The 23812-nt window shown below is 44.2% G+C and overlaps 1 protein-coding gene across 1 annotated transcript; it reads right to left on the reverse strand.

The window, feature by feature from the left end:
- Positions 1-80: 80 nt before the first annotated feature.
- On the reverse strand, positions 81-23351 carry ankhd1 (ankyrin repeat and KH domain containing 1). Its single transcript, XM_058063068.1, has 39 exons — positions 22888-23351; positions 20208-20361; positions 15434-15590; positions 14933-15080; positions 14595-14742; positions 14274-14507; positions 14087-14181; positions 12933-13088; positions 12213-12294; positions 11472-11663; positions 11273-11382; positions 10987-11074; positions 10670-10797; positions 10437-10580; positions 9668-9770; positions 9288-9550; positions 8871-9158; positions 8333-8801; positions 8039-8178; positions 7824-7935; positions 7596-7741; positions 7370-7512; positions 6960-7173; positions 6662-6837; positions 5702-5864; positions 5520-5615; positions 5311-5427; positions 5068-5236; positions 4647-4843; positions 4212-4564; positions 3974-4126; positions 3750-3899; positions 2094-3663; positions 1798-1987; positions 1594-1719; positions 1279-1527; positions 1008-1192; positions 768-935; positions 81-674 (listed from the first exon to the last, which is right to left on the reverse strand). The coding sequence occupies exons 1-39, from the start codon at positions 23164-23166 to the stop codon at positions 615-617; spliced, it is 8115 nt and encodes a 2704-aa protein (XP_057919051.1). The 5' UTR covers positions 23167-23351; the 3' UTR covers positions 81-614.
- Between the last annotated feature and the right edge of the window lie 461 nt (positions 23352-23812).

Below are 23812 nucleotides of genomic sequence, written 5' to 3' on the forward strand. Positions count from 1 at the left end.
ATCAAAAGACTTTGCTCATTTTGCTGCATGTCATAACTGTTATGTTCAACATAAAAAAAGACAGTACAAAGTACTTTTCAACCTTTTTATTGAATATTAAGGTAAATATTTCACATTAATACAGGCTACATAAAGTAGAGCCACTATACGACATGAAATTTACTCTCATTTTAACCCTTTTTAGTATGTAAACAATTATACATGTATTTACCACTCTAAAAGGTTCTGATTTCGCTTTATGTAATCATCATCTAGGTCTGGGCCGAGTTTAAATAGCTACTTCATGTTCAGCCCCCTTGCAGCCAAAGAACGGTGAACGCGGGTTTAAGTCAAAAATCGCTAAACTATGCAGAGAATGGTTCCTGTTGAACAGGTGAACGCGCATTTTGTTTGAATCATCAGGACACTCCTCAAATCTCCTCGTTTCAAATAGGCACATCAAGAATGGGCTCGGGAGAACTTCCAACTCTGCTCTGCACTCTCTGGTCTAAACTCAAGTTATGATGCTGGACTCTCTTTTTGTTCTTTGTCTTAATTAGTCATAATCGTCAGTTGGTAAGCCATGTTTGCGCTGTTGGGTCATGCCATGTTTTCTTGTTGATTGATGTCGCCTTCTAGTTGACATGATTCAGGTGCACATTGCCCACATGTGGCGCCCAGGTACCAGGCCACATCTGAGGGTGGAAAAGAAAGAAAGAAAGAAAGAGGTTTTACACAAATGGCCGCCACACGGCTGACAATGCGAGGATAACACAATGAAATGTTACCTGCTGTTGTGGGTCAGAGTTGTCTGCATTGTTTGGGACCACTTTGATAATGGGGCTCCATGCGGGGTCACCAGCATGTAAGCCATTGTACATGGGTGCCGCGGGCCCCTCGGCCATCGGTGGATGAGGGGGAAGCATGGTTCCTCCGTACATTGACATGGGCATGCCCTGAAAAGACAATAACAGAATATATGTCTGGATGTTTTCTTCTATTTTTTAAGGGCCTTCAAGCTTTGTTACCTTTGGGAAGTCCATGTACGTGTTGGGCATGTGCTGAGGCTGATGGAAGTTGTTAGCAGGGTTAGCAATGCCCGTGTCATCCTGCTCCATGGGCTGGTGCTGAGAGAACGCCGACTGCTCGGCCTGCAGCTGGGGGTGCATCATGTGACTACTCATCAGGGGCTGGGACCAACCAGACATGCCCTCTGTAGCAAAACACCAGATTTTATATCGTTAAAGAAAAATGCCAAAAACAGTAATTACATCAATAAATAAAATATTTGGTGCAAACCTGAAGCACTCCCGACACCAAACGACCAAATGCCGCCCTGTCCAACAGACGCCGTGTAGCTGGTCGTGAGGAGCGGGGGGTTCACCGAACCCGTCTGCCTGATCCTCGCCAGCCGCTCCGTGCCAATGGGTGGAGGAACCTTCCGGTCCTGCTGGGAGGAGGTGCCTTGTTTGGGCTGGGGCGGATGTGCCACAGCTGAGGTGGAGAGGCTGGAGGTGGACACCGTCGGAGGTGGTACCGGGGACTCGCCTGAGGGCAGAAGATGAAGGGTGGTACATTGATAGGAGGAGAACACGCCATTTAAGGGCGCCGTACCTGATGTGGATGCACTCCAGGGGTGGGGGGAAAAGTGCTGCCTGCTGAACGAGGGCGTGCCGACTGCCGTGTGACCATGAAGGTACACTGGGCTCCCAGAGATGCTGGTGGCATAACTGGTCAATGCTGTGGAGGCACACATTACATTTTAACACCAAAATGAACACTTCCAACAGTCACAGATCTTCATCCAAGTTTTCATACCGATGGGGCTGTTGACCATTCTTTGGGAGGCAGATCGATATCCAGGAGCTTTGGAGTTGTCCGGAGGAGGGGGCGGTATCATACTCTCCATCTGGCCCACGTTCACGTAGGCTGGTGGGGCTGAATACGATGGCTCTGGAGGCGAACGAGCGGGAAGATGGCACGCACCCCACACCTGATTGTTTCCCACCTATAAGTGATTTTTTTACCAAATTATATAGAGATACTTTGAAGAGGTTTTCAAACCTTCAACCACTTTGGTTCCTACAGAGTTGGACTGGAATGATGTAACGTACCTGGTTGTTGTTATCAAAGATGCTGCTGAAATTGAAGAGGCCTGCAGGACCAAAGTTGGGTGGCATTTGTTTACCAGCGTTGGCCACGTGCTGAATCTGGGAACCATTCATCATGCCGAGATTGGCGGAGACCTGAAGGGAGCCTTGGGTCTGGGCTTGAGCCTGCAGAGGCAAACTGGTCGGCTGGGATGTCTGGTTCGGGGTCTGTTTTGCAGGTTCTTGCTGAGGATTGAAAGGTACAAACACAGACTGTTGCTGCTGTTGTTGTTGTGTCTGCAGCTGCTGTTGTTGTTGTTGTTGTTGTTGTTCAGGAAGGGAATAGTAAGGCCCTGGTGGTTGCATACGATGGGAGACTCTGGGCGCAGGGGCGGAGAAGTGTGGCAAAGTGTTGTTCGGGTGTGCAACATTATGCGAGAGGACCGGAGGAGGTACTGAGGTGAGATGGGAACTGGGCTGTGAGTTGAGAAGTGCTGGGGGAGGCTCTGAAGATGACACAGAGGAGGAATGGGGAGGCAACTGCTGCCGAGGTTCTTGTTTAGGAGGCAAAGCCATAGCTGCTGCGGTGAAACCAACAGAGGTGATGTTCTCGCTGACAGGAACCGGCTGACTCTCTGCATGTTGTTGGGGCTTGTCTTTTCCAGGGGTCACGACAGCACCGGGTTCTGTTTTAGCTTGCTGGAGGGCAGGCTGTGAGATGGCTCCTACCGGCTGCTGAGAACTATTAGCTCCGGCCGTCGAGGGGCTGTGGTGTGCAGGAGATCCTGTGCCCCGTACCGCATTGCTGCCACTCGTTGCAGTTGTGGCAACAGACACGGAGGTGACTGCAGCCGACTTGGGGTCTGGGGCGAAGAGTTGTTTTCGGACCGAGGAGGGAGTGGGGATGTTCGGCTGAGGATTGTACGGGGTGGGGTTGGGGGTGTGAGGCGAAGCCGACGTCGACGAGTTGGGAGCACTGGTGGTTGTGGTGTTGGTGGTGGTCGTGGTGGTGACCGGGGCTGCCGAGCTGGCAGTGTTGCTGTGCTCACTCGGGGTGGAGTTGGGTCTCGCCTGGCCTGCAGCGCTGCCTCCGTTATGTTTGGGGGAGCTGTTGGCACTGCCTGGACTCACAGGTCGCACGGGGAAAGGTCCCCAGGTGCTGGCCGCAGGTGAGAAAGTGCCACCAAACTGGGCCATGGGAAGCCGAGGGTGTCTGATCTGGTGCATGGTCTGAGCGGCAAGAAGGGCCAGCTGAGGGTGGGCATATGCGAGGGGTAGAGATACGGGAAAAGGCTGTCTGACATTTGATGAGAGGCCTTTCCCAATCTTTCCTCCAGCCGGAGAAGACGATGACGACGCGGATGACGAGGGCTGGAACGACATGCCTGTCGAGGTTACTAGTGAGCTAAGGGACTTTGGACCAGAACTTGGACCACTGGTTGTCCCTGCAGAGCCGGAGAAGGAAGCCGAGGAAGTTTTTGAGCCTGGAGCTCTAATGTGATTCCGAGGGATCAGATCCTCAAGCTCTTTGGCTGGGTCTTGGATTAGAGCATTGATTAACTGGACTGCGTATCGTGTAGACTCCGTGCCTCCTCTGTAAGAAGCGAGCACACCCGATTAAGACAACTAGCACATCGAAAGAAAGTACGCTAGTAAAAAAGCAGGTGGCATCATATTTACCTTATGGTGATCATCCTCTCGCCATTTTTGTCCTTCTGTTTGTCCACATCAATATGAGCTCCTGTCACATCTTGAATGGCCGTGATGTTGCAGCCCCCGCGACCCATGATACGCGACACGACAGAAGCCGGCACAGAAAGCTTTTTAGATCTGAAAAACGCGGCAAAAAGCCAGAGTTATAAAACAACAAAACAACAGAAAGACACTAAAACGCAAACACTCACCTCCTGACAACTTCCTTCCAACCGTCTTCCCTCTTCTGGCCCCTCTTGGGGCTCGTAAGGCTGAGCTTACTGTTGGGCGAGGTCACCGGAAGCGCCATGGTCTTGAACGGGGAGGGTAGGGAGTTTGAAGTGGAGTCGTTTAAGTCTGGAGCTCTGTGGTTAAAATGGAGCAAGATCACCATACAAACAAGGTTATGTTGCTCATTTGCATAATTACACATATAAACAGTTGACTCACCTTTGTGTTGGTTTTGAGATGGAGACTGTGACCTTGTCCACCTTGACTTCGGTCTGAGGTTGAAGACAGTGTCTTTTCTCCGGGCCAACCACAAGTGTCTGAGACTGGGTGGCTCCCGAGGACGGGGCCGAGGAAGAGGAGGAGGAAGAAGAGGAGGAGGAGGAAGTGGATGAGGTGAGGTCAGGGAGGTAGTTGAGCTCTTGACTCTTCCCCCCACTGCTGCTGCTTTCACTGGCGCAGTCGGTACTATCCAAAGGGTCCGAATCGCTGTTGCCGCCCGCTACGCCCCCGCCGCCACCTCGAGGTTCACCGTGGATTTTGTTCTTGTCAGCCTTGTGCTGTGCTAGTGCAACCTACCATGACCACAGATGGAAATGAAATGTAAAACTATCAAATGAACATTTTACACAAAAGTAAATAAAGTAGCTTACTAACCTGCGGATCCTGTAATATTATAGATTCATTTGGCGAGTCCTTGGTCTTGTTCTTTTTGTTCTTGCGGTTGGTACTCGGGGTCGTGGCTACACTTGCTCTCTTCTTACCAAAAACTGTGGTGAAAGTGGTCGAGGTGGCAGATATACCGATGGTGGTGGTGGTCGTTGCGCTGGGAGGCTCAATAGGAACCTCCGTTTCTAGAATGTGAGAAACATGTCGGTTAATCATCGACTATAAATCTACAGAGCTTCCATTTAATTTGAGGAAGGGGATGATAACGGCTTGGAACAAACGTCACCCTCTTTCATTTTACTAAGGAGTTGGCAGTTGAATTCTTGTTGCACTTTTGTGAACGGGTTAAGTCACATTGTCTGTCATCACCTGGTGATGTTCAGACTCTTTGTAATCAAAAATAAATCACCTTCAGCGGAATCTTCCTTCTGCTCCTGCATATCCGAGGAATCCTCCTTGGTTTTCTGCCCCTCCTCTTCCTCTAGCTTCCTCTTCTGCTCCTCTTTCTTCTTCTTGCGCTTCTCCTTGCGCTTTTCTCGCTTGGCAGCCAGAGCCTGTTTTTTGCTCTCCTCTCGAGACTGTAAATAATATATTTTTCAGTGTAAATTACACATTTAATGTCCTAAAATCACAGCAATGGGCCTGGCATCACCTTCTCCAGATCTAGTTCCTTGAGGAGAATGCTTGCATTTTTGTTGGCCTCAGCTGCTTGTTGGTCTTTGGCTTTGACAATGGTCTCCATGCACTGGTGGCACTTCTTCAAAAGCTCCTACAAAGATAACACCTCATGTTAAAACTCCACAACACTGTCATTGATCTATTTAAAAAGCATGCATTAATATATATAAATTAAATGCATACCTTGTCCGCAATGGTGGCTATGTATCTCATGCACTCAATATCTGATGGGAATTGGTTGACTTCCTTCACAAGGTACTGCACCACTTTTACATGACCCTGCAATATGAGGTTAATGAGTTAATGACCGTACAAAACTATAAAAGGTAGTATACATTATCAGATAGAGACAAACGACTCTGCACCTTGCGATAAGCAGCCATGAGTGGGGTGATTTTGCGGTTGTCGGCTGCATCCACATCAGCACTGGCGTGCACCAAGAGCTGGACCACATCAAAATGACCGCCATTTGCTGCCAGCCAGAGAGGCGTGTTTCCTTTCTTGTTACGTACATCAATATGGGCTCCCCTATAAAATTGCAAAGAAAAGACGGTATCTCAGTCATGAATTGGAGTATACTGGACCGGAATTAAACGCTAACGTCATGGAAAATATCTGCATACAGCAGCTGGAATATTTCATTTACTTGCAGAAGTAATTCCAGTTCTCGTAAGTATATACAGTAAACCTCGGATATATCGGATTCAATTGGTTTTGTCCGATATAAGCGAAATCCGTTATATGCGTATACCGGAAAATGTCCGTTTTACGCATATATCGGATTTATATCCGGTATATGCGTAAATCGGATTTTATCCGTTATAAAAAGGCACTTCCTTGACTATGTTTCCAATGTACCTGGACGCGCAGGCAACGCTGCAAATGACGTCGTATAGCGGCCTGTCACGATTCGGCGAATCGGAGCGCCACGATGCGGCCATCCGATATATGCGAGGGAAATTTAATGGAAATGCATTGGAACGGGACTGGAGATTTTGTCCGAAATAGGCGAAATCCGTTATAAAAAATCCGATATATGCAATAAATTTTTATTGGAAATGCATTACAGAAAAATCGGCTCTTTTTTATCTGTCCGTTGTGAGCGAATTTCCGATATATCCGAGGTTTACTGTAGATTCATTACCATTCAGGAGCAAGCCTTTCATCCATCTGCCTGTTTATTTATTATTGGGCTGTTTATCAGTACTTTATAGTAACATTCATGTCTGTTAAATAACGCAAAACCTTGTGAATTATCCTTTTGAAAAACATAAAAAGCCCACACGTGTGATGTAAATGATCAATTAAAAAAAAAATTGCCTCACCTATTGATAAGCAGCTCACAAAACTTGTAGTGACCCTTGTCGGCAGCAATGGTGAGAGCAGTGTCTCTGGATGAGGGAACAGGCGGCGCATTGACATCAGCTCCTTTATCCAACAGCACACGGCCAACCTCAGCATAGCCCCCTGAAGCAGCTTCCATCAGGGGCGTGAGACCAGTCTAAATAAAGGGAGGAACAAAAAACAATGTAATTGTATCCTAACGAAATTTGAGAGAGTCTACATTAACACTAATGAACCTTCTATTCGGTATAATGGGAGGAATGGATGAAGATTCCCTACCTTAGCACGATGTTCAACGTTGGCCTTGCGATCTAAAAGCAGACTAACAACCTCAGCTCGCCCTTGGAAGCAAGCTAGGGTCAGAGCTGTGTTCCTGTTGGTCTCAATTTGGGCGTTGATGTCCGAGCCCATATCCAGCAACAACTTCACTGCTGGTACGTGACCGTTCATCGCTGCCAGCATCAAAGGAGAGATTCCCAGTTTGCTGCCAGTCCTGAAGGGAAGGTTAAAAAGATACACATTACCAAACACTACTCTACACATTAGATGTTCAAATTTCAAATAGGGTGGGGTATGCTGGAGCCTATCCCAGAGTACGTCCTGGATGCCAGCCAATCCACAGGGCAACCATTTACACATTCTTCCATTTTATGGAATATATAATACTAGACTGCAACAAGTACACTTACCTGGAGTTGATTTCAGCTCCAGCATTAAGGAGTATCTTGATGATGTTCACATAACCGCCTGAGGCAGCAAGGCTCAAAGGTGTGTAGTCAGAAACATTGCGGTGTTCCTTATTGGCTCCCCGTAGCAGCAGCAACTCGACAACCTGATGTAATAGTCACACCGGTTAAATATTGTTGAAATGTGAAAACCAGTTCATAAGATATATAATAAAATGAAGATTTTTACCTCTTGCCGTCCGCCAGAGCAGGCTAAGGAGAGAGGTGTGTCTTTGGTTCTTTCAGACTGGGCCTCAATGTCACCACCTTTGTCAAGCAGCACTTCCACCACTCCAACATGGCCAGCAGTAGCAGCCAGGATGAGAGGGGTGAAGCCTGAGCAGGAGAGAGCAAATATAAAACAGCTTCAAATGACACCGTTCAATTGTTTAAGTGTTCAGTTCACATGAACGCGTACCTTTTTTGTCGCGGTGCTCAATGTTGGCTCCACGTGCAATAAGGACAGACACCAACTCTTCGTGTCCTCCGGCGCATGCCAAAGTCAACGCTGTGTCATGGTTACTCTCCGTCTGTGGAGAGAACATTTTTGATCATGTCTCTTTGGGCATTCTCCTTTGCAAGTGGAATTTAAAGGACCTTCTTGTGTATTTTGTTAATGTTAAATTGTCTTACGTGAGCATCAATGTCAACCGAGGGGTAGAGGGGGAGCACAGATGGTGGCGAGGAGATGTTGGCAGACGTTTGTGTGGGTGGTTGGGACAAGGGAGTGGGTGAGGTGGTTGTATTCAGCATGGGAACGCGGCTGCTCATTGCTAAAATAAAGAGAACAAGATATACAAAGAGTTAGTGGGAGCATAGAACAGTCAATGGAACATGTATCCACAGTGTAATGCGATTACTTAACATCCATATTGAATAAGACAGTTTCACAGGTAAGACAAAGAAAAAGCCAAAGGCTGCGCTGACCTGCCATGATGTCATCCAGCGTGTCTGTGAGCGTCTGTGCAGGTGTCGCAACCATGAGACCATCTGGGGCCTGCTGAGGAATCATTCCAGGACCTAACCCAGATAGCTGCTGAGCTTGGCCCTGCTGCTGTTGGCCCAGCATCTGCTGGCCTACGAGTACCCTTTGGAGGTCCGGGCTGGTACTACCTGGGTAGTCTGCAGGGTTGTATTCGGGCAGAGGCTGGACAGGAACGAAGGCTGCCTGAAGCGGTGGCGGCGGTGGCTGGGATTGGGACTGCGGTGAAGGGGGCAGTGGGGGCTGCTGCGGGGGCTGCGGCCCATCTCTGTAAAGGATCGTGCCCACCTGAGGAAGCTTGGTGTAATCATCCTCTTCTCCATCTGCCTCATCCTCTGAACCCTCCTCCTCGTCGCCATCATCCTCATCATCATCGTCATCTTCTTCATCTTCCTCGTCTTCATCTTCCTCGTCCTGAAAAAGATTTCATTTAATTGAAATTTTACCCAGATTCAACCAACAGCGAGGATTTCAAAATGCTACCTCTTCGCCGTCCTCTCCAGGCAGCTCCTCTTGCTCCCCATCTTTGTTGGCCTCCTCATCCGTGTCAGAGCTGGCGTGTACCTGGGCACCTGGTGTGATGGGAAGGGGCCCAGGAATGGATGAGGTACTTCCAGGCCCCGGGCCTGGACCTTGGCTCTGTCCGGCCTCCTGGTCCTCCTTTAAGCCCTTCGCCTCCATGTATTCTTTGGTGAACTGTTGCTGTGTTTTTAGCTGCAACTGGCGTTCCACCTTCTGCAGCTCCTTCAAGATTTTCTTTTTCTTCTGAACCTAAGACGACAATATACTTATATAGATGCTGATCTGTGTGTGTAAAATGAAAATTTAATAAGAGGTACTTCAAATATTTTAGAAAAAAAAGCTTTCAACACCTTTGTCGCCCTTGGATAAATGTGTTACCTGCTCCTCTCTGCTCTTCTTCAGCTCCTCAATCTTGTCTTTGGTGAGTGGCTCCCCTTGGATGAGCTCTAACGACTGAAGCTGGGCTTTCTCAATAGCGCTAATCCGCTGGCCGAGCTCGTTCAACTTTCCCTCAGTCTCCTCCACAATGCACTCCAGAGGCTGGCACAGGTGGAAGGGGGGCAGAGGCTCTGCTTCAGGCCCCCGGCCCACTGAGCTGGAGACACAGGGCTGAAGTGCTGCCTGTCTCTGTTTAGAAACACCTGAATTGGAACATTAAAGAAAAAAAAACAGAACATTAAAGACCTTGAGACCAATAAGGTATCTATCTAATCATCTCATTTGAAGGTGATGTTTAGGGTTACATGGACACATATTACCTTTGCTGGAGACAGGTGGGGGTGTTGCGATGTTTGATGGAGCGCGGTCAGGCTCTTGAGGAGGCACCACCATAGCGAGAGCTTGGAATGGGACGCGAGGAACCTGCAGCAGAAGATTGTTACAATCATCTGTTTCCGTGAAAACTAAAAACAAGACATTTGTGTGTAAGGTTGTGTCCACACCGGAATGCTCCTGAGATTTTTTTTGGCAGGTTGGAAAAAAAGTTACATCCACATTGTGCAGGATTAGTAAGTAATTGCATCCAGACGGGAACTAATCACTGAGTGAAAACGATGTAATACGCAAGGCATATCTATATGTGTGGTGCTGTGAACAGACACGCAGACGGAACCATGTGACACACCAAACCATAAAAGAAGAAAGCATGTGCATGAATCCAGCGTCTTCCGTTTTCCAAGACTGATATATAGACTTACGAGAACTGGAATTACTTCTGTAAGTCATTATGGAATATAAGACAAACTAGCCGGAGAATGTCAACTGGGGTGAGTCCCGTCAGTTGAAATATTCAGATGTTGACTTCTCGTCAAAGCTCACTTCTGGTGACATGACGGCGACGGGGAGTCACTGGGACAATGATGTCATCGTTTTCGTAAAACAGCAGTATCGGATGTTTACACAAAAACGATAGATTTTCCCAATCTGGAAGCAGTTCGTTAAAAATACAATTTCAGGGCACACAGAAGACAGTTTCTGTGTGGAGGATGAAAAGTAAAATACTTTGCCGGTGATTGGTGCCGAGTTTACCTGAGAAGCATCTTGCGAGGGGGGAGTGAGCTGGGAGAGATCGGGGGCTGGGACCGACAGAATGTTGTTGGGATAGTCCAACAGGTAGGACACGACGTTAGTATGGCCACCCTTAGCAGCTTCGATCAACATGGTGGAGCCGTCCTGCACACGGGAAAATTGCATGTGTGAATAGGCGACATGATCTTAAGCTGTGTTTCCTTTAAAACAGTCTTTTTGAAAAGGCGTTATACTTTGAGTCTGTGTGTCGGGTCTGCCCCATGTGCCAGCAGCAACTCCACCACAGCCAGATGTCCTCCAGCGCAGGCCAGAGACACCACTGTGTGATCATTATTGGCGGTTGCTCTGTTCACATCCGCACCTAGACATGAGATGGAAGAAGCCTGAAGGTTTGAGACTGCATTCATACATTTGAACTGTACCAATACAAAAAAAGGCATTTAATTATAGTGCCTTTAGTAGTACGTAATTTACTTTATCGTGCAACCTTAAGTGTTTTTATGTCACACTAATATAGTTTAAAAAAAAAAAAAAAAACTTGTAAACACACCTTTGCTGATAAGGAACTGCACTGTACAGAGATGCCCCGCTCTTGCTGCCTTCATTAAGGGCGTCCGCCCCCCTTCTGACTCATGTTCCTGGAAGGAAAATATCCATTCGTTTACAGCCTTGTTTTTATTCATAAGCTTTTAGCTATATGCATCCTGAAAGTGTGGCGGCTGCTCAGCAAGGAGCAAGTATGGCTCACAAATCAATTTAACATTCAGGTGTAGTGTTACTCAAACATAAAACCATCAGTGGTCGGAGAGGAAGCATGATTTGTGCAAAGAGCGTACCAAGTTGGCTCCAGCCTGCAGGAGAACGTCGGCGACATCTGTGTGACCATTCTCACACGCGTATGTCAGCGCTGTGTCGCCTGTCGCTGTGGTGGCGTGAACGTTTGCACCTGAATAACAAATACAAAGCTTGTAAGCACAGAAATGGTCAAAATACGGAAATATATCTCAGTCGTTTGCCTCGATGCGTGCTGCGTACCTGCAGCCAGCAGATATTTGACCAACTCCAGATGGCCTTCTTGTGCCGCTTCCATGAGAGGAGTGGAGCAGCCCAACTCGATGTCAGCCCCAGCTTTGATAAGGAAGTCAGCCACTTCCAAGAAGCCTCCACAGCATGCTAGAGTTAGAGCTGTCTCCTGGGTCTCTTCTGTCTGGGCATTGATGTTAGCACCTGGACAATGACCAAACATCGTCTTCATATATTCATTTTTTGGTAAAGAATATATTCCTTGAAAAACAAAACCAACAAAAGGGCCTACATTTTGAGACCAAAAATTATTTGATATGTAATTTTTTTTTAGATAGTTTTATTAAAGGGGACCCATTATGCTTTTTCCACTTTTCTGACCTACAAATGTAGTAAGAATGTTGTATTCTCTTGTTAAATGATGCCAAAATTTCAGATAATGAGGTTTGCGCATTTGGAAGTAACCACTTGAATCAACCTCTTTTCTTGAGAAACGTCAGACTGTCCAGTCTCTACTTCTGGGTGCCACGAATTCCAAACAAATACAGCAAATAGGTGCAGATACTGGAAGACCTATAAAGCTTTGTGTGCTGGTTATCGTGTGTAGCTGTTCGATAGAAGTCCATAAACGTTCAACAAAATTAGCATAGTAGGTCCCCTTTAAATAATTTCGAATCTATTGAAAATCAATCATACGACCCTCATCATGCCCTATTGGCAAATCAGGAGCAAACGACAAAAAACACAGCTTACCTTGAGCAAGTAGAAGAGCTACCATCTCTTCATGACCTTCTCTTGCTGCTTCCATTAAGGGAGTGTAGCCCTCATCGTTAACCTGGACATAATCAAGTGACATCAAATGTTAACATATTCAAAACTCATTCAACTTCAAGAACTTTGGAAGAATCAGTCTCCATGACGATTTATTAGAAAATGGTATTTCAGTTTTAAGCTCACTCAAGCATAAGCATATGATATGGCTGCTTTCTCAGTGTACTTTTTTTTGTGTAATAGTCAAAATATGAAAGGCCTCAAAACGTTGGAGTGGCTCCAGTAAACAAATGAATGTTTTGCTACATGAATGCCTTCATGTTGTGCTTCCTGATCAAATTTCCCATTATCCGCATGTTGTGAACAGCAGTCAAGATAGGTAGGTATTAAAATATGATTTCAACTCTGTCTGTTACTGTTGAAAAATGTGTCAGGTTCCTCTAAAAGCCTCACTGTTTGGCTCTCCTAACTGCTGGAGTTTCCATAACAAAGGATCAATGTGAGACTGGGCAAGGCCTTTTTGTTTTGGGGATAGGGTTACAGCCCGAGTCTCATCTTAAGTGAATTGTGTTACAATCATTATTACAAACAGAGAAACATACGTTTTTCTGTGAGACATACTTGAGTGATGACTTCATTACATTTTTGCCATTTTAAAATGCTAACATATGGCAATGTTTAGACACGTCGTCTTTGACGCACCTCCTCCAAGTTGGCTCCTCTCTCTATGAGCAAGGCTGCGAGCTCCACATGTCCTCCACAAGCGGCAAGGGTGAGGGGTGACTCAAAAGAATCCGCTGGCATGTTGACCTGCGCACCGCTGTCCAACAGCAACCGTGCCACCTCCACATGGCCATCCTGGGACAGCGAGACACACAAAGAATGTGGAGATAAGCACCTGAATAAACATGCGGGATCCTTTTTGTCTAATTTGCTAACAAGCTGGGAGACAAACATCTCGTGAATCAATTACCGAAATATAATAATTACGGCTGTCAAATGACTAAACATTGTAACCAAATTAATCAGTTTCCCCAATTAATCATCACTAATCACCACATTTTGCTGTATTCTATGAACAATAACATAACAGGACACAATTGTACATATTTGTATTAACAGCTTCGAATGAGCTGTAGTCTCTTTAGCAGTACATTTGAATCGCACTCCAACGGCGTTATGAGCCATAAGGTGTTGCATTCAAAGACGCCGCATAACTTAAGCTGAATTAAAATATTTTGAGTGTAAACGTATTTTCTGAGTATACTACCATGCAGAAATTTGTACTTTTGCAGTAAGAGTTATGTTCCCGACTAATGACAATGTCCACTCACTGTTTAGACCACACATGCACGCATCGACATTGAGTCAGTGAATGCACCTTGCTGTAGTTGTCAATAAGGAAGTGTCTTTTCCCAGGACGAACTGACTAGAGACATGTCTGTGAGTTGGCGATAGATATATAATGTTGGAATTGCACTGCTGTTGGTGCGTTCAGGTCACAGTATGGTTATTAAAGAGTGGCATATAAAATAAAAATAATAAAAAATAAAATAAATTAGACGTCGTTGCTAACGGGCTATTTTTGACAGCCCGAATTATGATACACCTACTTTGTATGTTTTCTATGTTTATTTTGCAATTTAGACTCGTTTCTACATTTCATTCTGACAGCAAACACAGCAAGTGAAGTTTGGACGGGAAAAATGATCAACGAAAGCCAAAAAAAAAAAGACAAAATATTCACAAATTGTGCCGGTGACAGTATTTTAATACACACCTGGCCACAGGCAAATTGACTACATCTCAACCTGCAATGATCATTATTGTACCAAAGCTTTGGGTCAGATCCTCACCATGCACGCCTCCATCAGCGCGGTGTGCATTTCATCAGTCTTATGTTCTTGGTCTGCTCCAGCCTCCAACAAAAAACGCACCATATCCAAGTGACCTACATGGTGTAAAAACACAATTATTAATGTCCGCCTATTTGTTAAATACCATGGGTAATGTTGCAATAATCTTGCACAAATTGGCTCTGACCTTTGTAGCACGCAAGTGTGAGAGCGCTCTCTTTGAACTCATTGGAATGAGTGTTAATGCCTGCGCCATATTCAAGGAGCACCCTGGCCACCTCAACATGGCCAGCACTGGCAGCCTCCATTAGAGGTGTGTGTCCGTTCTCATTGTGGTCCTCGATGTTAGCACCCTCTTTCAACAGCACTTTAACCACATCCACAAAGCCACCAGCGCACGCGTACGTCAGAGCTGTGTTGCCTGCGGGTACAAAGTATAGCAGAGAAATTAAAATCATCTGAAACAGCAGATAATCCTAATTCATAAGACTTTAAAGTGAGATTTCACCTGTGGAGGACTGTGCGTTTACATCTGCTCCGTGTACCAGAAGCAGTTTGACGATGTCCACGTAGCCTCCGCTAGCAGCAGCCATGAGAGGTGTGATATCCCCTTTTATGCCTCGGTCCTCCACATTGGCATGCATGGCCAACAAAACCTGGTTGAAAATCAGAGAAGAACCTGCTTTAAGAATACATAAAAAAACGGATACAAAACGCTGAAAAATTGCAGACCTTCTCAAAAATCTATGAATTCATGTAAAAAAAAAATCTAAAAAAAAAGAACAAACATTTCAAAAGGGAATAAATGTTTGTTAGCGTGTGAGCTCACATCCCCGTTTCACATACCTGTGCAAGTTCATAGTAGCCAGCCGAGCAGGCAAGACATAGCAGGCTCTCCCCTTCCTCCGTGTGCTCGTTGACGCTTCGTCCCTCATCCAGTAATTTGCGCACGGCATTGACATCCCCATCTGAGCACGCCTCCGCTAAACTACGGCTGAAAATAACCAGACTGCTACAATTACTGCTACTGTGACAGGTGAAGATACATACGCCTCACTGTTATCCCATCACCAAAAAATGAACAATACTATTTATGTGCAATTTTTGCTAAAGGAAAGTCAATTTTATTTTCATTGGATTTTTGTCTTAATTCATAGTGTTTAATTAATTTAAATTACAATGTTAAATACGCTTGAGAAATTCAAGTTTATTGCTTTTACCAAATTTTCTCAAAATAATGCTTACAATATTGCAATATTTACAAGGACAATTATTGTCCAGGAAAATTACCTAGTGGCCTAGTGGATAGCAAACAAGAGCCTATGACAATACGGGCGAGATACATACTTGTCGGCTTGGCCAGCGTTGAGTGTGTTTTCAGCTCTCATACGAGTCAGCGCAGCTGCAGCCTCATCCAGGGCACAACTCACAGATGACGTCAGTCGTCGCAGCACCTCAGGGTCTGCAAAAGCTTTACCATCGGCAGTGGACAGTTTACCGAGGCCTGGCGAACACCAATAGGGCAGTGGTGCAAAGGGCAAGGCAAACCACAGGGCAGCACAACCAAACCAGATCCGATGAGGGCACAAGTCCAGTCCAGCCAAACCAATCCAAGGTTAGTAGCAGCAAACAGAAATAGGAAATGAAAACACACAGACAAAACACACACAAGCATTTTGTTAATGTGGCTCAACTTATTACATACATTTCAATACACCATCTATGATTCTCAAAAATATATGTTCTAAATAAACATTGAAGACACAGAGTACAAAATAATGGGAATATCATGATATGAATATATCTAAGAAAAATTAAATGAGCAATAGTTCTACAGATTAGTGACAAGGGTTTAGGTTCAGACATTGTCTTGTGTGAATTATAGATGGGTAACAGGCAGCAAATGTGCAAGAAAAAGAAACTGGATACAGTGGTCAGCATGAGGAAAAGAAAAAGCACAGCTGGGAGAAAAACTAGCAGTCATGTGTGCTGCTTGCGTCTGTGCGTTTGTCATTTCAAGACAAAGCCAAAGAAGGGGATGTGAGGAAAGAGCAAGCATGTGGAAAAAGCAACTTTTGCTAATGACCTACATTTTGGGGGCCTCTGTCTGATAACAGGGCGCAGACCGTTTCCAATAAACAATTCCGTTTCGATACGCTACTGCGCTTCGCTTCATACGCAGGGTAAGCCAAACCCACAAAAAAAAAAGAGGTTTGTTTTGAATTGAGCAGCACCCCACGAGGCCAGCTTAAGTGTTGCCAGCTCTAAAGTGCTGTTGTCTTTGTGGCCCTCCTTTTTATCACTGGGCGTCCGCCTCAAGCTAAACTTAGCATGACTCTCAAACAAGGATTTCACAATAGTCGCCAGAGCAAAGAAAACAAGGTTAAGGAAGTACATCATTAATGGTCTTATATATGGCGCATCATTATCTGACGGGATTCTAACTAAAAACCAGGCTGACGTGCTGCAATGTTCATTTGTATAAAAACAAAGTGTCGTCCTGACGCTTTCCCTCTCCATTAGAGGGCACAATTGCAAGCAAACAAGGTACATAAATACTCCTACACAAAGTGAATGACGTCCACATTTCCGTTTCACTCAAAAACATTTGTTTGTGTGTGTACTTGGCAAAAGATTGGTACAAATTAGGAATTAAATTGTCTCCTTCAAACAGGTTGGTAATTACATGGCAGTGAGCAGCGGAGTCGAGTGCCACTACTCCCCATTCATTCATTTATTTGTGGTGGCCCACTAGACAAAGGATTTGACGCTACCTGTTCATCCTCACATTACTTATATTGCACCTGGTCTGACAGAGAAGAAGAAGACGGAGCAGGAGGGATAAGTGTTACGAATAATAAGTTGGTAATCAAGACCCCTCCTGATACTAGTTTACAAAAAAGCGACTTGCACATATCTAGTTTTAGAGACCTTTGTCGACTGACATGAAAGCACGTATCTTAACGAGCAGAGATTACTACTTTCGAAAAGTACTTACAGGTGGGTCTGTCTTGATTGACCGTTTTAAAACTAAAAAATATGTTCATTTGTAGCTTTCCGCATAGTTCTTTTTACTCAATTTGCTCATGCATCATGACCAACTATGCAAAATTGACAAGCCCTCATCGTCAGCTCTTCAGCCAGACAAGCATGTTATCACTGCTACTCAGTGGTGTACTTCTTTTTTACACTTGTGGGACAGGTTTTTTATGATGGGGCCAACAAACACTTCAATTTCCCTCACAGTGGAACCTCCAAAGTTGCATGGTGATACAAAGTTGAGTTGAATAAAAAATATGCCTCAAAAGTCAATCGATATTTGGAGCTGTGTGTGGTGTCACACTAGATTTCAGCTCATCATAACACTTGTATGATAGTAAGGAATGTTGTAATGGCACTTAAAGCACTGCCAGTACAATTAATGTCATGTCACATTACTTCCTGGGGGGAAAACTACTTTGAAATTAGAACAAGTTGGAGGCCAACAAGCATCATAAAATGGATTGTGTTCAACTTTGGATATTCCACTATTATTTCCAAAGGAAATACATTGTTTTTTAACAAGCTCGGATTGAACCTTGAAGTTTCCACTGTATTTACATTTTCTCTGTTTCCTGCACCTAAGTACATTTTGATTAGAAACTTTGAAACTACAATTAATGTGAGAACACACATTTAGTTAAAAAAAAGCAAAGGGTAAAATAACTAAAATAATGGCAGAAAAAAATTAAAAACAGCTCTTTGGTCTATACACCAGCAGTGAGATCACTGCCAATTTACTTCCTTGTATTCTGGCTGCCATGTTGAAATGTTTGTTTGTATAAACACTGTCCATGAAAATATAAAAAACAACTGGGGTGTGATGAGATAATAAATAAATCCCAAATAGCACCTTTCAGCACCTTGGCAAGTGTGTTCCATTGAACAACCGCATGACCGGAGTGAGCACTTTTGTAAGTTATACAGTGGGTGTAGGAGGGCAATAGGTGTTTGCCATATTTTTCATTGTACTTTTCTTAAAAGTAATGTTTAAGTATCCCCAATCTCGTTAACCATCTCATGAACTAAGTGTCTCATGACACCCCCAATATCTACTGCAGCCATCAGTGAGAATTATAGAAAATAGTGGACATAATTGAACAATAAACACAGGATTTTCCCGTTAAACGTAGAATCTCACAGATATTGACATACTGTAAATGAAATGCGATAATCGTGAGAAGGAACATTTGTGTGGGGAAATGTTTTCCCAGCAGATCGCTCTTTCATAACGGCGCGTCCTCAAAAACACTAACCAACACTCTTCACCGTGAGCCCAAGCTCAAGTACTGCAATGGCCACTGTAAACTGGATGGGTTAGCTTAGTTTGGTGGAGCATGCTGGTGCAGCTGTGTTTTAGGTAATGTAACAGGGTCCTTTAGGATGTATATACCCGCTGAATTCATGGGTGAAATAAAGACGATAGCCACAGCTGCAAGAGGTACCCAGTTAGCTATCTCCGTTATCAACAGCCAAAATACATTTTCAACACACACCATACTTCTGGCCTTCAAAGTAAGAGCGGCACGCAACCTGTGATAGTGGTAATTAAAATAATAGCTGGCGTTAATAAAAAGACTGCAACGGCATCAGCAACTTTGTGATCGTTTGTTGAGGATTAAGTTGCAATGAAAAGTTGGTAAGTTTAGAAATACTGGGCAAAATTGCCCAATGATTTTTGCATTTATGTAACAGTCATTGTATTCACTGACACTAGTAAAAACATAATATCTGGTGATAAAATATGTGGAAAAAGACAAAAATGAAAAATGTAATTTAGGAAAAAATAAACAGATTTCATTAGGGTCATATTTACCAGATCAAATAATAAATACTAACATAATAGTTGGCGACATTTTTATGTATTGTACACACGCAACCTCACTGACGTGCTAAACGAAGCTAATCCCGCTAGCTTCCATTCACTCTACGATGTGCCGTCAACCTTCGCCGGTGTTTATCACCATTTCAACCTGTTTAGTTTGGCAGAAGGCGGTTTAGTGTTTACAGTGAAAATGATCCACCAAGTAAATACTTCCTCACACGAACGTTCTAGCAAAGTCCGCCATGGCGCGCAACTCTGCTTGCTTCTGTTTATATCATTTATACCGGAATGAGTCATTTTCTTATCTTTGGAATACTATATACACACACACCGGTATACAAAAATATCACCTAACACTAAATAAGATATTGAATCAAATTTTAAAAGCAGAGTAATCCCACTGCATTTTTCAAAAATGCTCCGATCAAACTATCCTGCACCATGACACTGCATTATTATATAAATAGTGCTCTCTTAATGATCACATATGCATAACTTTATCGCTCCCAAATAAATGTGTCACTCACGACGACAGGAAAATAAAAAGTTATGGAAATGTTTTTGGTCACGCTGGAATACTTCCTGTGTAACGGTCTTGAAACAGCTCCTATTGGCCCAGTTTGTTATAAGAGTTACAAATGATTCTTCCACAATGTTTAGGCACATATTTAACCTTTTGTAATGATATCATGGAGAAATCACCTTCATGACATTTGAAATAACTACACCAGGCATAATTTGATGACCATTTAGGTTCCAACTCCCTTTGAACTGCCTCGTCTAGGAGAAAGAAGCCTTGGATAAGATTAGTCAGTATTTGTTCACATGGGCTCTCTGCATGCGGTGGAGGCTCAAGTGTGTTGCAGGGTTAATCTGCCTCATAATGTTCATAAGCCCAAATCAGGCCAGGACACCCACGGCTGATGGATTACTCTACATAGACTTTCTTATACCTAGATTGCTCGCATTAATCAAGCTCATTTTGCCAAATCATATTCAAACCGTGTGTTAATATCACACTTGCAGAACCAGCAGGTACTCTTTGCTTAAACAACTTCAGCCTGAGGTTTTTCTACAAAGACGAGTTTGTTTGGATTGAAAATGAGACAGGAAAAAGAAAAACTGACAGGACGTTCAAGGAATGAAGAGCACAAATGAGGACACCTTTGGAGCACATTTGCTTGGACCACCGGGGGTGGTGGTCCACTACAAATTCAAGCGTGTCAAGTTAAGTAAATAAGGACAATGCAATCGTACCTGCGGCTTCTAGGAGCGCTTCAAGTCGGACCTGCGTCTCTGGGTCAACAGTCCTCAAATCAACTCCGTCTGTCGCACTAGACAAAAGTAACTCTGATGCCGTCTTCATGATGGGGTTATCCAGATCCTCCTGATCCAAAATGAAGGACTCCACCTAGAAAACAGACAGAGAGAAGAGCAAAAGAAGGTCAAATTGTTTTATTGTGAATGACCTTGCATCTTAAGAAAATGAGTGTGAAAACATAAATTATAATGGTGAACATGTGACCCATTGTATGCAGAGTAATGTGACATTACACAACCAGGCCAACATTAAAAACAACAGGCCTTCTGCCCTTGTTTGTTTACGGTATCTTTCATCGGGGGAAAGCGGGCACAAGGACAGGACGGTGGAAATGATATTGCCATGAATTACAACCCTTGTACACGTAAAGTGATTCAGCTATTAACAGTACGGTAACTTTTCACACTACGCCATAACATGGCCCTGTTGGCTATTGTGGGTTAGTCATTTAACATTTATTCAGACTCAACAAGTTAGAGCCAAAGAAACTGTAATTAATATTTAAACCATATAATCCACATCGGGTATATTCACGGTTGCACGTCAGGTCTCAACTTGTGTGCTTTGACAACAAAAAAAAGAAACACAAAAGATGTTTACAGCAAATCAGAGATGACAATAATGAACCATTAAGTACTTTTACAGTTTGTGTTACTGCTGTTAATGACGACAAACTGGCCTTCAAAGTCATTTCTAAGATGTGGTAAGTAGTCATTTGTTTAGTTTTGGTGCTGACAAGTGGGTCAAATTGTGACAGTTAGTATATATTTACTTAAGAAACAGTTCCCCCACCTGAGGTTAAACGTATAACAGTGGACAGTGTTTTGGTTATCATCTACAGGGGTTATTTGCCTCTGTGCTTACTGATATGTGTCACCAGAAAAATATTATATACAAACAATAAAAATAAACAGCTGGTTGTGATGTTTTTCAGTCAATTCAGCTCAACAATTTAAAGATTTTAAGCTAATTCATTATGCAAAATTCCATACATAAGGACAAAAGTGACCTAATAAACAAAAGTGTAAAAGTTATCATTCAGCAGCGTGGAGGAATTCTACCACAGGACCGGGTGTACAATGCTTTTCTAATCAACAATGGACATCAGTCTTCACCACTATTGAACTACAGTTCCCAGAGTGTTGGTATCCACAGAGCTAGAAAGGCCTGGAATGGCATCTGTTTAATCCCGGGGCTCAGATTTTAGCTACTGCCCACAGCAGTGAAATCTCAACTGCAGTAAATAACCGCGACAAACTCTCCCTCTCAGATTTACTTAATTGACAGACTAAGAGCTGAAATGCAATTGTCATCCTTCATTTCCTCTGCACGATTAATTATCTATCTTCAGTGTCTTCAACTCGGGACAATTATTCACGTTTCGTTAAATAATACATGTGATTACACCTGACAATATTATTGTTCTGCTACCTAAGAAAGAAACTGACAGGCTATAATAATAACACTTGCATCAGCTGACAACCGGCTCGCTATCATACATGACAAGTCAGAAACAATACAGACAGCTCAACAGACAGAATAGTGATTTGCTGCAGTAGCCACCCATTCCATAGATCATGCTGGCTGTGTTCCAGTCAATAAAGGGCACATCACGTTCAAGATGACTGTCGTTATGAAATGTTATCCAACTGAAACGTTAGCGAGGTTTGTGGAAATCAAATATTTACCGTGTAGCTCAATTCCTGTCCCTGGTACAAGTATATCATGTGGCGAACTGAGTAAGTGTTAAAGACGTAAAAGTAAACTGAATTAAAACTGTTTGCGTCATGACAATAATGAGTCATTTGGGTAAAATGCGTTATTTTCTTTTTTTTTCACAGGACTCAAATCCACGCAGTGGAAATGTGGACTCTGGTGTGTTCACAGGAGATGGGGAAATACAATCACACCTGCCCCGCTGTGACGGCCAGCACATGGGAAGTTGGAACATCTATCGACATCAGCTCCCTATGATCAAATTCATGTTTTCCAAAAAAATCAAGCTTACAGAAGTACGGTAGCGACATGACATCGAAGGGTTGTGAGAAATGTTATTGTGGGACAACCGTAACTGTCGAAAATCCACATTTAAAAATACAATCTAGATTGTCCCTCGCAAAGTTAGCCGTGGGACGAGCGGGGCTAATTTACATGACATGAAAAACCATCCTAATCGTAATGTAACTACTGAGCCGCTGCCAGAGTTTATCGGTGGGTTAGCAGACGTCTTCCATTTGCTGAAGCTGGAAAGCCATGGGAAGAACAAACTTGTGATGGGTGTTAAGAGACGACAGCATCGAACGAGGCCGTCGTTGCTTCCACCCCAACTAGGCCCCGGTTAAAGCCTGAGCTGCATAATAAAACATTTCAGCCGGTTTGTGTAAACAACTGTCCGACACTGTGCTAATTTTGTCGGTATATGACATTTTCTAAGCATTTAATGTGCGCTAATGTGTATAGTAATAAAAGGCCCGACTTTATTTTACGTAATTTCAGCGGCCTGGAAGGAGGTGGCTAACAGCTACGAGCTAACGTTAGCTTGCCAGCGCGAGCAGCAGGAATGTAGCCTAGCGCCCTAGTGAGGCTTAGCTAACTAGCTTAGTTTAGCTTAGCTACCTCTGAAACCTCGTCTTCGTCGCTGCCGGATCCCGGACCCGATGAGAGGACGGCCGCGGCCGCTAGTTTGAAATCCAGTCTTTCTGCGGAAGGCCCGCCAGGTTCACCGTACAAGCGTACTTTTTTTCCGCCCACACCAATCCCAATGCCCCCTAGCCCGACTCCTCCTGGTGTCGCTCCTACCCCCATCCCTGCCACTGGGGAGCGAGGAGTCACCGAGTCAATCTCGTCCTCGAAGCCGTCCGTCAGCATTGCCGTCCCGGCTACTGCATCCTGCATACTTATTTTCACAATACGTGGGTAAACGAGCTAGTTGTTGACTTCAACGTCCGTCCAGGCTCTTTCTTTCAGGCTATTTGCGTTGTTTTACTTCAGGGAATCCAGAAACTCTCCCGAAGCTACGGTTGAGGAGGTTCTCTTTCCCCCAGCCATTAACTTTCTAACAACCTAACCCGATACGCACGGTTTCTGAGAAAGACCGCCTCTGGTGAGAATCCTCGCAATCCCATTGGTTCGCTCGGAAATCTGCCTGTTTCCGATTCGCCGCAGTCGATGCTTGTCAAAGCGGAGACCATAACGTCATGTTAGGTTTACCAATATCACGAGGCTGTATAACGAACGTCAAGACATGACATGGTAGGCCAACTTAACTGGTAGCTAGCTTTACCAGTTCATGTCAACTCTCACTGGGACGTCACATGTATGCACAAGAGGACAATCAAGCGATACCTATGACTCTCTGCATTCCACTTAATGTCGTCCGATTTTGAAAGCAATGCAGTTGAAATGTCTCAGCACAGAAATGCTCATACTCTATGTGCAACTTTAATGTTTTTCTAAACATATATTTAATTAGTAGTGAGTTGGACTGGAAGAACAACAGTATAAAATGTAAATATTTTCAATGTTCACCGTATAAACTAAA

The sequence above is a fragment of the Doryrhamphus excisus genome, chromosome 23, assembly GCF_030265055.1.
Source record: "Doryrhamphus excisus isolate RoL2022-K1 chromosome 23, RoL_Dexc_1.0, whole genome shotgun sequence".
NCBI classification, from domain to species: domain Eukaryota; kingdom Metazoa; phylum Chordata; class Actinopteri; order Syngnathiformes; family Syngnathidae; genus Doryrhamphus; species Doryrhamphus excisus.